The sequence below is a fragment of the Rhineura floridana genome, chromosome 5, assembly GCF_030035675.1.
Source record: "Rhineura floridana isolate rRhiFlo1 chromosome 5, rRhiFlo1.hap2, whole genome shotgun sequence".
Lineage (NCBI taxonomy): Eukaryota > Metazoa > Chordata > Lepidosauria > Squamata > Rhineuridae > Rhineura > Rhineura floridana.
Window position 1 is genome coordinate 104232587 of NC_084484.1, and position 17815 is coordinate 104250401.

Consider the following 17815-nt stretch of genomic DNA (forward strand, 5'->3'; position numbering starts at 1 on the left):
AGCTTTGAAATGCAGCTGGACAATGAACTTATTGATTATTGTGAATTGCCAGTTGCCAATACCCATGTAACAAATTTTCTAAAATAACCAGCTGAATACATGGCATGAAATGTGTGTCAGGATCCCACCTGACCAGAACCTGGGAGACCTCAGAGGAACGGAATGGGAATGCCAGCACAGACAAGGACCTGGAAGAACTTGCTGTGGAGCCTTGGCGACCTTTACAACCACATTCTGAACCCTGCCCCCTGGTCCTCAAGAGAGAAGGCAGCAAGGGACTCAGAAGTCCAGAGTCCTCATAGGAGGACTTGTTTAGCTGCCAGGAGGCTTTTGTTGTTGTTGTTGGCCATGCATCTCCTCAGAAGGAAGGGACCACTCAGGAGGGTGAAGTCAGAGAAGATTCAGTTGCAGACAGTGACCCAGCAGATAACCAGAAAAGGGAGAGGCTGGCAGTGAAGATATAAGATGCTCTGTTGGTCCTAGGCTCTGGCTGGGTCAACTGATCCACCCTGAGCTCACCTTTCTCCATATCTCTCTTGCTCAGCTCCTGTTTCAGCACTAGAGGTTGGTTACAGACTATGTGATGTTGGCGTGTGCGTGTATAGATCATACAAGGATGGAATCCAAGAGTCGCATAGAACTGTGAGTCTCACAGCCTGCTTCACTGACCAACATGTGATGCATAAACATATGTCAGATACCCACTACATTGCATACTTCTGATTAACTGATTGCCATTCAACTTCACCAGAAAAATATTTCTTTTTGAATGTTTAAAGACACCTTACAAATTTTGTCCTTCTAAAGCAATCTTTTAACATGCTGGAGACATGCTCCTTCTGCATAAAACTAAGCAAATCAGGTCAGTTGCCCTTTAAAAAGGGATTCACTACCGAGAAATTCAGGAACATGAATTATGTCAGTACAGCCATAGGGAAATACTCTCAGGCTTGAACACCTAATTGAAAAAGACTCTGCTGGGAACCACAAGCCTCCATATCTTAATAAGCACAAGATTCGTTTTATCTATCCTGTCTATCTACAAGTATTATTTATAGATTTGATTTAATATTTGTCACTAAGAAAGTTGCACAAAGAGCAGCTCAGAAAAGATAACTTTATATTTATACAGAAACAGACTGTCTGACTGATTGACTACCATGCTAAGGTGTTTATATACACACCCTCACTCATTGGCAAGGGGCACAGGATGACCCCCCCCACTGCCAGTCATGCATTCAGCTGTCATGTGAAGCATCCCTATATGCAATCATACAGTTAAAAAGTTGAAAATTATACACAAAGCTACTAAAGACAGGTTTTAAAAAATACAAAACGAATACACCAGCTGGAAAAGCTTGTCAAAACAAACACGACTTAAATTGTTTCCAGAAACTACATATAGTGGGCACCTGTCACATCTCATCATGGATACTGTTCCCTAGTTGCTTTTGAGTAGGCTTCTGATATTTTAGGATCCTCCCTCATATGGAGAAACTGTGTGTGTCCAAATACATGCAGGACGGTTTCACTTGCAGGTGGAACACTCAATTTATGGGGAAGGTGGTGGCCTGTGTATGAGGTGGGGATTAACACTCCCCCATTAATGTGTGAGGAACACCTCTAATGCCATATTGGTTTCCAGTCAAATGCAATGTCAGTGTGAAACCATACATGAATGCAGAGAGATAACAGCCCTAGACCTTAAAAAAAATATTGGGCAGGCAAGAAAATTGGTTTCATGACTCCTGTGCTAAATTCCTTTACCGTTTTTCATGTGCCACTCAGATATTAAAGATGTAACTCAACTGATATTAAGGAATTCAAAAGACAATTTCTACTGGGATTTTTAATACTGTGTAGTTTAAACTTTTACCTCTTGTGTTTCTGCTTTATGGTGTATTGGCCACTTTGTGATGTGTGTATATATGTATGTTACATTCACATAACCTTGTTACTGTTATAGTGTTAGTTTCCTATTGAAATCTTTAGAATCTACATAAATGAGATGTTATTTGGAGATAAAATGGTATTTTCTGATAACACTGCTTCTGCCTCAGCCGCACAAAAGTATGCCTGTATCTCCACCTGCAACTGAGAGTACAGTTGGTTTGTGGCCCATCACACCTTTTTCTTACAGAGGTTCAGTTTATTAAACTTGCCTCCTGGCATGATTTTCTTGGCATACTATAATCTGGCTGATCATAAAATGGGGTGTTCAAACAAGGGATGACAGCGCAAGTGAATTGTACTTCTTTGATTTCATGTGTAACATATGAAGAGGAGCTCCACACATAACTTGAGGAGCCTCATATAGCATGCCAATAAAAAGAGCCCCTACACAGTGTAGATGTGGAAATCCTATGTCACACATGATGTAGGAAGCGGAAGTCCTGATTCCTTTTTTGTCACCACTCATTTGAACACCCAAATCTGTATTTTCACTGATGTAATCTAATTGATTAGAAATGTTTGCATCCTGTCTCAGCATAGGGTTTGGATTGGCTCACCTTGAAAGCTTTCTCGGCTCCGTGATTTTGTTTCCTCAGGAGTTATAGCTAGAACACGTAAGGCTGAAATATTAATTTGATCATAGGGTTAATGTTAATATTCTGTAATAATGTCTCTGGCTGTAATATCCAAAATATTTCTGCACCCATGCAATTAATCTGACTGAAATGCAAGTGGTTGTCTGAACTTTTTCATAATCTTCCAGCCTTATTCTCTTATTCTTAGAGTCTAACTTGATATCTGTGTGATATTTTTACATGTCCTTAATTGATTCATAACTATGCAAACAAAACGGTATTATACAGAAAAGTGTAATACTTCCAGGCAAAAAAGTTCGAGATGCTAGCTCAGAGAAGGGTTTACCCCACTGTGTCCCATCAAGGCATTCCTTTCTTGTCCTCATGCTGGCCGCTGCATTTTATTCACTTTGTTTATGCCTACTTTTCATTCAGACTAATTGCTTGTTTCATATTTCTAAAGGTGCACTATATTTCAAGACCCATTGTGAAATAAGCAGGTATTTCAAGATTATGCTATAAAGAGGGAAACAACACAGTCATACTGGTTTGAATCTGTGATGATGCTGAAAACAATGGAGGCACAAAGCTGCTTCTAAACCTGGGATGGGAAATCTGTAGCCCACCAGATGTTGCTGGACTACAACATCCATTAGTCCAGCCAGCATAGCCAATGGTCAGGAATGATGGGAGTCCAGCAACATCTGAAGGATCACAGGTTCACCACCCCCTTATATAACTCACTGTTATCTACACTGATAACAGTTGGACATGAAATTTGGAGTTGGGGGGGGATTGTGCAGTTGGAAAGCTGATAATGTACAGTTTGAAAAGTGGGGAAGAATTAAACACATTAAATGTATATGCTTGTTAAGCACTTAGATAACAGACAATGTCAGCAACACCGTGTACACAAATTATATCAGGGTAGAATGTGCGGTTTACAGACTTAAAGCAAACTACCCAACCCATATTAAAACACTTTCTTCTCTTTGGCTGTAACCTCCTCTTCTTCTCATTCACCTCTATGCAGGTAACACTTTGTTGCATCCTTGTAAGTACCTTTAAAGTCCTCGTCTTTTTCTTTTGTGCCTTTTAGTTATTGATTTAAGGCAGATTCATCAATGAATCATCACTGTGTTGTAAATAAGAACTGTTAACTCCTATAGAGAAACCACCAGTGATATAGGGTGCAAGCAAGGAGCAAAGCATGTTTTGTGTTTGTTAGGTTTTAGTTGTTTTGTGAGGGGTATCTGATGGGGAATTTGTGCAGTTGGAAAATCTGCTTAAAAAAAAAAAAAAACCTGTTCCAGCCTTGCTACATTTTAACTGAAGAAGTTAGATACTGAACTGAGAGCACTTGCATGCAAAGTATGCCCTCTGCTATTGAGCTGTGAGATGTGGCTACTCATGGACCAGATCCTGCCTGCAAAATATTTTTGTACCCCCCAAAGCCCCAATAATTTTGAAACTTAAAAAAATAATAATTTAAAAACTAAAAATAAATAAATTGAAAGCTTTAATGTCCCATTAGAATGTAAGAACAGTCTTACTGGATCAGACCAAGGACACTTCTAGTCCAGCATCCTGTTTCTAGCACTGGCCAGCCAGATGATAGAATGACCTCACAAGCAGGGCATGAAGTCCATCAGTGGTGCAGTTAGGTAATTGGGAGTGAGTGGCCATTTTGTAACACCGTTCCTTTCTATCAGCTAGTGCTGAACTGCAAGCAGATTGCATTTACAGGGAAAGCAGGGTTCTGTGGCCCAGAAAAAGTGTGCATCAACTCAACTGAGGGGGAGGGGTGAGGAATAGTCGCAATGAAAATCATGTGGTTTTTGCTCAAACTGACAATGTTTCTTGATGGCTGGAGGGAACATGTAGATGTAAGTCTTCCAGCGATTACAGGAGTCCTGATAAGAGAAAAATATGAACACTGGAAAGCAGAGCTGACAGACATTAATTTCAGCATATAACTCAATAGTTGGTACAATAATCCAAATGAAGTACTACTGGGGAAAGATAAGTAGAGTCAGCCAAGGGGCCAGTAGACTGGTTGGTAATTCCGTTATTCATTATCTAAAAGAATGATGGTATAGAGAATTATGAGGTAGCTGTAGTGTAGAGGGGTAAATAATAATAATAAAAAATTAAAGATGTGATCATCTATAAAATTGCATGTTCTTTAAATGGTAAACCTAATGTTTCTCACTTACAAGGCAGCTGTAAGTGTTTGACATTTCAATCTTGTTTTCTTCTAAAGAACTATTAACGTTGTTACTGCTGAGTTACAATGTAAAGCAGGTTGTAATTCTACTGTGTATTTCCATTTCCTGATTGTCAGATAATGACTATACTACTATATACCAACGACACATTGAAATCAAACAAGCCCTTACAGTACATTAGCAGATTATATTTGTTGACTGGGAAATATTAAGCAATATGTGAATTGTAAATTTTACAGGGGGAAATAAGTGACTGGAAAATTTAAAGTATTCTCTAGCGGATAGCACTAAATGAATAAATTTAACATGCAAATCAAGGGCTGTAGTTAGAAGTGGCTGCTTAAAGAACCTGCTTTCAAATATGCTGTTTATTATGCATTTCTCAAGCCCCACATTTCCACAAAATTTGGGTATGAGATTGACATAATCTAAGGGACATTATCTACTGTACATATTCATGTACAACTGGGGCATCCACAACATGGAACATATTTATTGAAGTAACAACAGATGCACTTTACCCTACAAACATGCTACATAGCCCTTAAAAGAGATCTCAAAATTTAAAAATATAATGATGATGGTGATTATATACTATACATTTACAATGTAACTTACAAACCTTATCTTGTGATTTATATCTTCATGGTATTATCTTCATTATATAAATAGCAAATAGAGGCTGAAAGACAGAGGCCTGCTTCAGAGATTTCAAGTCCCTATCCATTGGTGAAGACTGGTAGAAAGGGGCTATGTGTCCTACCCCCAGTGCAGCCATCAACACTGAGTGGTTAGGATTACAGCCCAATTGAATCACGATATTAGAAATGAAGCTTGAATTTGTTCTCAGATAGGAAATTTCTGAGGGAATTCATGAACGATTTTATCAGTGTCTTGCCAACTCCACCCAATCAAAAATTATATTTGCATGGGTCTGCCTTTCCCCCCCCACCAGTGTGGAGATTGGCTCCACCACTGTGTTTGCACTACACTGCCCTCCTCACCACCTCTCCTTCCTGGTAAGCAGTCATGACTCACCTGTCAGGAGGTCAGGTAAGCGCCACCACCCAAACATGCTGTTTGCTACTCTTAGTCACGCATGATTAAAGGAAATGGGAGAGATTCCCTCAGCCTTGCATCAAGGGAATAGTGCTGCTGTTACTGCTTTCCTTCAAAACATTTGGCTAGATGTGTACTATACTCAAAGCCCGTAAGGAATCTTTAACATTTTCTAAAAACCTGGTTTACTAAATGGAATGGCAATGTTGTTAGGGAGAGGATTGATTTTGAGGGTGGCCCCTTAAGCATTGCCAAAAAAGAGAAAAGGCATAACCAAAAGAGGACACTGTCACATCACCACCCTGCCAACAGTCCACCTTTAGCAGAGGGAGACGTGGTTTCCCTTTTCTTCCACCACCTTTTATAACAAAGCAGCAGTTACAAGAAGCTGCAGTTAGTTTTTGGAAAAGATTTCCAATCAAGCCTCAACCCCTCTGTGTACCTTTATGACTCTCAAACATAACAGCCTTGTGTTCGTCCTCTGTAACCTGCTACAGTTATTTTCTCAGGTACTTTGCTGCCACCATTGAGACTGTTTGAGACCCTTTTTGTTTATGTTTTGTCATCCTTGTATTCTTATAATAGCTGGCCAAGAACTAGGCATATTTAAAAAGAACAAATAAGTTTGTTTAACAGATGTTTCTTAAGCAAGATTGTTTACATTTCAAGTACCCAAGCATGTGGTTTCTAAATATGTTATTTACTTAGTATACAGTTCCAACAGTGTTTACTGTATTGTCAATTCAATTCAATTTGTTTATTACGGTCATAGACCCGAACAGAACTGAAAATACAAAATACAAAGCCTGTCTGGCATACATAAAATTATAAAATAGCAATATACAGCATATATAATTAAAAACTAAAAATGGTTTGTCATGGAAGTAAAAATTGAAGTAAGAATAAAATTAATATCGTCAGCACTGAAGGAATCTAACTTGTCTTTTCCGTATAAATTGCGCTATATAAAGAAATTTAGCTACTTGTTTAGTTATAGAGTTATCATTATCAGATAAAAGGTAGTGAACAAACCAATTTGGGGGTTGTTCCTGATACCCTGAAATAAGGGGTAAGATAATTTTAGTTCTTAAGTCTTGGTATAGCTCGCAATTAAGAAATACGTGTTCTAGCGTTTCAGCTGAGTTTGAATTACAAATGCAGAAACGATTGTCTTGTGGGGTACCTTGAAACCATCCCGTTAAAAGAGCGGAGGGTAGGCAATTGAATCTCGCTCTGGAGAAAAGGAATCTATATTGAGGGAAGGTTAGTGTTTCTAAATATGATGCATACATTGGAAAATGAAAATTCAGGTCGAAATAAATCGGAGAGCAAGATGTTTTTGCCTTAGAAAATAAATATTGTCTATCAAGGTCCTTTATACATTGGCTAATAACAGATGTGGCCAGTTTAAAGCTCCAAGATGACAATAGTTCTTTGGATAGGCCTAGAAGATTTAACTTTGCGTTAAATGTTTTAAACCAGGGGCTTTCAAACGGATCATCCCATAATAGATGTAGGAGCCCAAAAGAGGGCCCGGAATAGGCTACCTTGAGCCAAAATTTAAAGGCTTGCAACCAGGCTGTGCACTCTATTGAATTGAATCCCGCCTCTAGTCGGAGGCCAGCTGAAGAGGCACAGTTTGGGGAGCCAAAGATGTTAAAAGAAAATCTGAGAGGACTGCTTCAATTCTTTTGTTGAAGTGTGTAACCCATATTGGGATGCCATAAAGGAGTTGTGAAATAATTTTAGATTTAAAGACTTTGGAGACTGCTGGGATAAAGCAGCCTCCTTTGGTATAGAAAAATCTAATTAGGGCTTTAGAGATGTTTTGTGCTACTTGGATCGCAGCCTTAATATGGGTAGTCCGAGAGAGTGTAGAGGTAAATATAATCCCTAGGTATTTGAATTCGTGGACCTGATCAAACAATTTTCCTTTTATTTTCCACTGCTGTAGTGCCCCTTTTTTAGAAAAAGCCATTATTTTTGATTTTGTGTAATTAATGGTGAGAGAATTTTGTTCACAATAGATTATGAAAATTCGAAGAAGGCGTTTGAGGCCGACTTCGGAAAAAGACATTAGGACCGTGTCATCTGCGTATAATAGCAGAGGGCAGCTCATTCCTGCAATGTTAGGGGAGTGCAAATTTTCATTGTAACATTTGGTGTTTAGGTCATTAAGAAAAAGATTAAACAGGGCTGGAGCCAGAACACAGCCTTGACGTACACCAACATTTGCGACGATAGGTCTAGTTAAATTTCCGTCTGGCCCATATCTCACTCTTAACGACGTACATTTGTAAAGTTGGCTGATCAAAAATAGCAACCTCTTATCAATTGAGGTCTTATATAATTTTGCCCACAATAGATCTCTTGGGACTGAGTCAAATGCTGTTTTGAGGTCTATGAAAGCTACAAATAGGCCTCTATTTGTTCCACTCATATATTTTTCAGCCAAGTATCTTAGTACTAAACAATGCTCAATGGTGGATCTATTCTTATGAAAACCTGCTTGTTCATTGCCCAGTATATTTTCCTCCTCTAACCAGTATTGGAGTCTAGCGTATTGTCAATTAATATTAACCTACCCATATTATCCTCTGCAACCCCCTTATACCCACATACACCCTCCAGCCCTCTCCTTCAATTCCTTTCCCTCTCCAATCCCTATCTCTCTCAATTCAGATCCAACTGTCAATTGTCCAACCTTTCAAATATATATCAGTCATTCCACTTTCACCCAGCCAATCACATGCAGCATTCACCAACATTTCATACTCTCATTCCCCCAGTCCAACTGTCACTACTTACCATACCCTATTAAAAACCTCACTTACCATAAAGATTGAAATAAATACACAACAATTATTTACACAGAAATATGGAATATCACAGACTCATATTGGTATAAAATGCGCATATGCTGATTTATATGTATAGATGCAAATTTAGAAGTGTAATTTGAATAGAAATACAGTAGAGCTCACTAAGATGGGGGACGACTGTGTCCAGGTGTCCTGTGTGCCTGCTCAGTTTGCTGTCCGGATGCTCAGTATTGACAGAGAACTTCAAAAGTTCCTGGTCTCCTTTCTTCTGGTTCTTTGTTTATAACTGGATTTGAACTATAGAGCCCTTCAAATAGGAGGCTGTCTTCTGTAAAATTGGTCCCATGGCCACACTAGTTAACTTACTGGAGTACATTCAATTTTTAAAAGATGGCCAGATTATTGCTTGTGTGTTGGAATTGTACAGCAGAAAAGCATTCAGCCTCTAAATAATCATCATCATAAATTAATAATAATTGCTATAGAGAGTAATTGCTTTTTCAATGTTCACATAATAGTGTTACTCTGGGAGGGGACATTCATCTTCACCAATCAGTCACAACACAATATTTATTTAATAATGGCCATGTTGCTCACACAGCTGCATTTCATATAGTAGTCAAAACAGCAATGAATGTGCTACCTGGGGAAAGAATGGCATGTGATATCATTCCCTATAACAGAATTCAACTACAATCAAAGCCATGTGGATAATTTTCAACATATGGAAAAGAAATATGCCTTTGTTGCATAGTAATTGACTGAATAGAAGGGCCGTACTAAAAGCACTTCCGGTATTCTACTGGGAGGAAGGGTGGGATATAAATCAAATAATAAATAAATAAATATTCATGTTACCCCTTTTTCCAATGTGTGGTTAATTATGAAAGTCCTGTAAGAGCGCTGATTGTTTACCCTGTAAATTATGCAGCTAACTTTCTAACATTTGGGGAGACTACAGGGACTAGGATATCCAGAGTGTCCAGAGTGCCATGGACCATGATTATCTCAGTACTCATCCGTATCACTCTGGATGTGTTCAGTTTTTTCAAATATGGGAAATTCTGCTGATTGAATTAAACATTTGTACATGATAGATGAATATAATATAGACTCATCTTAATTACAACTTCAGCCTATGCATTTATACTCAGATCCTACAGAGTTCAGCTGCACTTGATCAAAAATAAATGTGCACTGGACTGCAATCTTAGTGGTTCTCAAACATTTCTTAAATGAGCTCATTGATGCAATTCTGACTGGTTTGCGCTGTCATTATCCTGTTGTGTTGTATTAACCTCCACATCCTCTGCCACCATCTTTATGACCTAAAGATCTCAACTTATGCCAAGCCATCAATTGAATAGAAATATACCAGTAAATAAAGCTGTTTTCTCCACCACGTTTTCTCTGTATTCCTTATTTAGCAGTGGACATTTTTTATTTTCATTTAGATAGGTCTTATATAGGAAGGTAAGCGAAGGCATGAATACAGCTTTTTCTTTATCTCTTTATTTTCACAGGTGGGATATTTGAAACTGTGGAAAATGAACCTGTCAATGTGGAAGAGTTAGCTTTCAAGTTTGCAGTCACCAACATTAACAGGAACAGAACACTGATGCCTAATACCACATTAACGTATGACATCCAGAGAATTAACCTTTTTGATAGTTTTGAAGCCTCAAGACGAGGTAACTCTCTCAGTGACTCTCAGTGTTGTCCCCACATTGTCTAAAAAAGTTTCTCCCTTTCTTTACAATTGTTAAATTGGTATATTGCAGCTACATTTAGCTAATGGAATGTCAGATAGGTTAGGGTTTTTTCAATATAATCTATGACAAGACCAGCATATTCCTTCAACCACAATCTAGGCCTTTGCTGTATAATTATATGAAACAATCAGATTCTTTGTTTGTATAAGATTTGAAATGGCTGTAATTGCTTGCAAAATTGAAATATCTAGAGAGCAACACTGAGTTGATTTTCTTTGCTAATATTTAGCTCTGTGATACTAATAAAATGCGACAGAAAATTAAACATTTTCTCTCATCCCTGCTTACAAATGAGCAGTCTTTCTACAGTATGGGACATTTGGTATTTCAGTGTTTCAATTTATAAGCCTTCATAATGGGTCATGCATATTGATCTACACCAGAGAGATACTATAAATATTTTGAGATAACAGGCTGGTTACTATCCTTGTATTTATTTTGCCTGTATCGATGAAGGTGACTTCTTGTAAAATATTACTAATGAAGACCTAACCATATAGGAGTATTGACAGAGAGTTCTTGAACCACAGTTTACTTGAATTACAAAAGCCTACTTCAGTCAGTTCAGCCTGTAATGGTATTATCTTGAAAGCAGAAAGCTTTCAGTCCAACTTTCCTACAAAATAACATTTTCAGTTAAAAATTAACAGAGGGAAAAAACCATAGGATGTTAAAATAGAATGTTTGCTTCTGCATTTTTTAGAACATTTATTTATTTTTTATTAAAAAGTTATGCCACCTTTCTGAAAAAAAATCCCTTTGAGGTAACTTGCATGTTTAAAATAAGAATACATAAAACTCCCAAAGAACAATTCAAATAATAAATTCTGTAAAACATAGTTCATAAAGGCAGCAGTAGAGTTCCCCGCAGCTAAATAAAGTTGCCTATCCAAAAGCTACCTGAAATAGCTTTATGAAAAAATTGGAGTGTAGTGGACTTCTGGATATCAAAGTTGTTATAAGTTCAATATAATATTTATGTGAGGAGTATCAGCATAACAGACATGTTCATAGACTTCTGTGCTTGTAAAACTACAGTATTTGAGTCTCAGGAGTTTAGAAACTAGAGGCCATTATGCAGTGAATACATTTGCAAAGTACATCCTGATTGCTTTCTTAAGTGATTCATGGGTCTGATTCCACATGTGCTTCCATAAAAAAAAAATGTGCAGGCCTTTATTTCAAAGGACCATGAGATAAATTACCATTTATATGATATATGTCAACAAGGCCTCTAAGAGGTGAATGACTAGATGTGCCTAAGAAAAATCAACAATCCCAAGTGGGCTTTTTGATGAGACAAGATTTCTGGTCTGCATGTAGATTAGACAATGTGTCAGACATGGCCTGTTTCTTCAGAGAAAGATAAATGGATTAAATGCCTGCTTGTCTAGCATCCTGAGGAACAATTTAATAAATTGCTTTAAAAATCTCTAATCCCTGTGGAATGAAGTATGAATACTTCATGATCACACAGTTGTATTCCACAACCCTTGTTACCTTGTCTCTCCTCCCCCATGCCTACTCTAAATTTAGAGTATGCTCTTCTTGCAGGGACGTCACTTTTGCTAATTACAGTATATTGTGCAAGGTACCATTTGTAAACTGATGCCATTACACAAATAATAATAAGCATGTTAAAAGTTTGAAACATAACATAATGGGAGTGAGATCGTACAATCAGTTTCTCTGATACTAAATGATCATCCCTGTTTGCTTTCGCCTCTTAGTTGGACTCTCCCTATTGGCCAGTTACCTAAGGTGATAAAAAGAAACAATCCGTGCCAATGGAGAATCATTTTGTATTATTACATTGGCAAGCTGACAATGTAGGTTGTATTGATACAAGCAGAGGCTGGCCCATGATGAAGGACATATCCAGGTTGAAATGCAGTTAACTTTTACTTTATGGCCAAGTCACTTCAGGGAAATTTGCATTAGAGTTGCAGTTGAGTGCTTGGTGATACACACATATACTTGATCTCTTTGCTACATGCTAAGCAGGGCCAACCCAAGACATTTTACTGCCTCAAACAGAAACAGCAAATGGTGCTGCCCCACTCTGAGTCAAGATGCATTGTACCCAAGGCTGGCCAAGTTATTCTGGCATCTGAGAAAGAAAATCCCACAAATGCTTCTCCTATGGCTAAAAATACAACAACAAAAAATTAAATAACTAAAAATTTGCTGCCCTTTCATCCAAAAATCAGCTGCCTCTCACAATTTCTAATGGTAGATTTGGCCCTGCTAAGCTCTTCTTTGTTTGTCTCTGGTAGCATTTGCCCCACTCTCTCAGCCAGAATTTATTTATTTATTTATTCAATTTCTGTCCTGCCATTCATCCCCAAAGGAGCCCAGGCAGGGCAGCAAGAATTGGCCCATAGCTTTCAGAGCAGGACACTCTTGTGATGGTTCCATTTTCATTGGCTGGAAAGCTCTTAAATGCTTCACTCCACTACAGACCTTATATTTAAAGCATTATCATACTGCTTTAAACAGTCATGGCTTCCTCCAAAAAATCATGGGAACTGTAGTTTGTTAAGGGTGCCAGGAGTTGTTAAGAGACCCTTATTCCCCTCACAGAGTTACAATTCCCAGACTGTTAAACCACTTGGAGAACTGTAGTTCTGTGGAAATTTTCATACTCCCATGTTCATTTATTAGTGATACCTTCATATGTCCCAATATTGTCACTGCATGGTGCTGAATCTATTGGAATTAGCATATAGATATTGAAAGGAATTTTAAATATGATAAATTATCTGACTTGTTCCTCAAGATATTAGTCTTCATAATGAAATCACCAAATGTAATCATGAATCACACATGTAATTTCCAGGAGAATGAAATGACTAACGTCTTATAAAAAAGCCCTACTCCTGGGAACTTTTATTAAGAGTTTTCTCAGTAAGTCAAAGGAACTCGACATGTATAATGTTATTTTGAACTCATGTTAACAGAATGTTCAACATTTTAAAAAAGTTATCCAATGCATAATAATGTGTTTATAATAGGCAAATATCTAGTTCTGTCTTTGCTTTTATCAGAGGTCTATATAAAATGGTATCCCTTACAACACAAAAAGTGTCATCATATAGTACCCTTTATCCTTTATGAGCGTTTGGCTTGAAATTAACAAACTATAACACACTTGGATGGTAATTTATCAGATAGCTTGGAAATCCTTACAGTGACTTTTGTAGTGAAATGTATCTATGGTCACTGTGCCATGCATCATAATTCATAAGACTTTCATTTGGTGAATACATTGATAGAATAGCTCTGGGCTGCTGAATGTCTCACAATCATGACTCTGGGATTTGAAGTCAGTCGTATTTAAATGTAATGAAGTAAAACCATTGCATTATTTTTATTTGCAGTTCATGGGATTTTATAATAGGTGGCATCCCATCTGTGTAGTTCAAAACCGTGATGCTGTAATGTTTGGGGGAAGAGGTCTCTCCCCACCCGCACCCCCAAGTGTGTATTCACTTTTTCACAAATTCAGCATTTCATTGGGCATTTTTCCATTTAGACAATGGCGCAAAAGAGAAAAGAATCCTTGAACATCATGGTTCTTTTTTCCTTCTCTCACACAGCATGTGATCAGCTCGCTCTTGGGGTAGCTGCACTGTTTGGACCATCCCACAGCTCATCAGTCAGTGCGGTTCAATCTATTTGCAATGCGCTTGAAGTTCCACATATACAGACCCGATGGAAACATCCTACAGTGGATAACAAAGATTCCTTTTACATCAACCTCTACCCAGACTATGCAGCCATCAGCAGGGCGGTTTTGGATTTGGTGCTATATTACAACTGGAAGATAGTTACAGTAGTATATGAAGATAGTACAGGTAGGCATCACAACACATTTTTAGTATGCTATTATTTATAAACAAGTTGGACCTTGTTGCATCTGTAGCGTGTTCCGCTTCAGTGGGCTACAGTAGATATGACACAAAAAGCAATAGATAAAATGTAACAGAGTACATGCATTGCATACAAAAGATTGTTTGGTTTAAAAATGAAATAGGAACAGTATGTAATCCTATTTCTTAGCAGAAGTATTTAGTAACAACAATGGAGTTTGAGAATCAACCAGCCCACCTTTCCCTCAGACACAAATAACAACAGAGACAATCTTCTTAGGTAAAAAGTATAAAGAAGGTTTACTCACGACCTTTCATATGTTCAGGAAAAATAGGCTTTAGCTTAGATGGAAAAAGTAGGAGTCTTAGTCCATTTTAGTCTTTGGTGATGCTGCTGCTAGAAGAGCATCTGCCGAGTGGCTGGATGGCCAGCCAGATGGGCGACTAAGAAATCTAATAAATTAAATTAAATTAAATGCTGCCTCTGCTAGAGGTTAAGCTCAATAATGGTGGCTATGCAGGAATCTGCAATATCCCCAGACAAAGGAGGAGGAAGAAGGTAAATAACCCCACCCTTTAAGGAAGTTACATCATGGTAAACCAGTACATAGAGATATTCCCCAAATATTAGTTAGAGGGAACATCTCCCTATCAAAGGGGGCAGCATGCAAGCTTGCTTAAACCCAACAAAGATCCCAGGAGAAAATTGTGTTGGGTAATATTATTATGAAAAAGCTCTTGGATTTCCTTCTTTATTCTACCATTTTGAAAAAATATTGTGTTCAATTTCCACATAAATATGTTATTCTATTCACCAGTTTGTGCCTTCATTCTATTATTTACAATTTTACCTACTACTTAAAAAAATAAACCAAACTATAATCAGTAGAGGGATATCAACGATGATGCACAGAGTAAAGTATAAAATCTCTCACAGCCTCATTCTCATGTGTTCAAATATTGTTCATGGTATTATTTTTGAGTCACTTTATAAACATTGGTGGAAATTTTGTGATAATTCTGCATTCAGATGTCTTTTATCCAACTACATGATTCCATTTATATGTCTTTATATAATCAATTCACCTCCTTTAAAGGTATTTTTTTCTGCAATAAGTTTCCTAAATAATAGTGTCTGAGAACCATTTGGTTCAAGAATATTATGGAATATTTTTCTCCTTGAAAGAAGACCTTTAGATAATATATACATATGCTGTTGCATATATATTACCTTGAAATATGTAACATATAAATTATACAGCCACAACAGTGGCTGTATTAGTCAGCATGGAGTTTTTGCATTCTGTAATGTTAAATCAAAAATATCCCCCATTCTATTCTGATGCTTCCCATAAGCTCATTTCAAAACAAAACCTTATAAAACTTATAGTCCTGAACTCAGAAACGCTTCCTTAACAACCCTCTAAATTTTAATGGCGATACACAGAACAGTCAGAGAGAACTGAGAGTTCAACATGTAAAAAGAGACAGAAAAAAACTAGACCCTTTTTGGACTTTTTTTCTGTCAGAGTTCTCATAATCTGTTGAAATTCATTAAAAATCAGCCATGTTCACAGAGTACTTGCAATCCTATTACTGACCTTGCCCCATACTCTGACCTTCATTGTCTGCAGTTTAAATTTTAAAACAAATCTGGCTAATTTTTAATTAATTAAAGAATTTTAGCATTGAACTGAATTATAATGTCGGGCATGCTCAGTAAGAACCAACTGTCAGTGTTCTAAAAGACTCACAGCTTCACAGCCTTGCCTAATCAGGGGGCCACACCCACACCAGGCCTTTAATTTCACTTTAGACAGTCATGGCTTCCCCCAGAGAATCAGGGGGCCACACCCACACCCACACCAAGCCTTTATTTCACTTTAGACAGACACGGTGCACTCACTATAACTGCCCAATTTCCCTGTTTTTAAAAGTTTGATAGAAATAGCTGTTGGCTATAGGTATGTTCTTGAACTGCAAGGTTTTTTACCTATTAGTGAATATAGCATCTACAGTCCTGAAATGCTTCTCTTGGACAAACCAGTTCAAACATAACATTAAGTGCCAGATTCAGGAACAAGCCAAGTAAGCCATGGCTTAGGGACTCATATTATGAGGGGGCCTTCAAACGTGTTGGTGATAACTAAGAGTTTTATTATAATTAAATTGCTTTGGCTTAAATAACCGTTCATACAAAACCACCACCAAAATTTGCAGCCATGACCCCCCCTATCCCAATCCACACCCAGTCCCATAAACGTCCCTTCCTGGAATGCTGGATGATTGCATCATCCACAGGTTAACAACCTCATCTCAGACTCGAGAGGAGACAACGGGAGCTAGCCTACCAGTGCATTAAAGTCCGGTTCCGCACCAGGCATCATTTCCACTAATCCTCCTCTTGCTACTTTGCCACTTTTCTCTCTCTTTATTTGTTTATGGTATAGGATTTCTGAATCTGACATGGCTTAGGGCCTCCGCATGTCTTAATCTGGCCATGACTAAACTACAGTTTAATATTATGTGGATGAGGTACAGTGAGCCTTGGACTGATCCACTGGCCTCTTCTTTCTGCATCCAGCTTTGTCACACACAGGAGTTCAGACACTTTTGCTCTGTTTTAGATTAACCATAGCTTGCTATGTTGTCCAAGCCAAACAAATTGTGGTTAATATTATGTTTGGTTTGTTGAAACAAGACAACTTCAAACCATGGGTAATATTCAGGTTTCTAGCCATGCCATTTCCCCTCCTCCCCAGGTTTTCCAGTTTTTTGTCCAACAAGTCAGCATTCTGTGCTCACTGACCATGCTCAGTTCCCATTAGGCTGTTTTTTTAAGTAGGGTTGCCCCTTTAGGTTTTTTCACCTTTTTTTTTTTGTTCTTAAGCAAATGTCAAGAGTCCCCTAATCATGCTGATAATTCCCTCTTGTGGTGCTGTTTTGACTACATAAGCAATAGCACTTAGACAAGCAACAAAACAATTTGTATATATCATGATTTCCTTAGTCTGTTTTGACAATGCTATTTTTTCTTGCTTCCAGTTTTCAATAAACTCGGTAAATGTATGAACTAGCTGCAGTGGTACAAGACCATTAGCTTTGAAAAACACTCTTGCCCTGTTTGATTACAAGCGGGCTAGTGTTCCTTGAAGGACTGAGCCCTGCAGAACTTAGACCAGATCAAAGGATGGTCCAGACCAGTGTTTTTCAACTTTGGGTCCCCAGATGTTGTTGGACTATAGCTCCCATGATCCCTTGACCAGTGGCTAAACTGGCTGGGGATGATGGGAGTTGTTGTCCAAGAACATCTAAGAACCCAAGGTTGAAGAACAGTGGTTTAGACAGGCCAGAGATCAAATACTGAGGAACAAAGCTGTCAAAAGCATCTAGCTGAAAGGAGCAATCCAGGGGTCAAAGCTGGTGAAGCAATGCAAAGATAACCAACTGCCCCAGCTTGCCAGCATCTTCTTCCTGTATCCTCAAGTAGGGTTGCTGGTGAGCTGGGACCAAGCCAGATATTATGCCACTGGG

General features: G+C 38.1%; 1 protein-coding gene across 1 annotated transcript in view; it reads left to right on the forward strand.

The window, feature by feature from the left end:
* Window positions 1-17815, forward strand: part of GRIK1 (glutamate ionotropic receptor kainate type subunit 1) — a 276806-nt gene that overhangs the window by 127830 nt on the left and 131161 nt on the right. The window contains exons 2-3 of the mRNA XM_061629481.1: window positions 10161-10328; window positions 14009-14266. Of these exons, the coding sequence (XP_061485465.1) occupies window positions 10161-10328; window positions 14009-14266 (426 nt within the window). The remainder of the gene's footprint in view (window positions 1-10160; window positions 10329-14008; window positions 14267-17815) is intronic.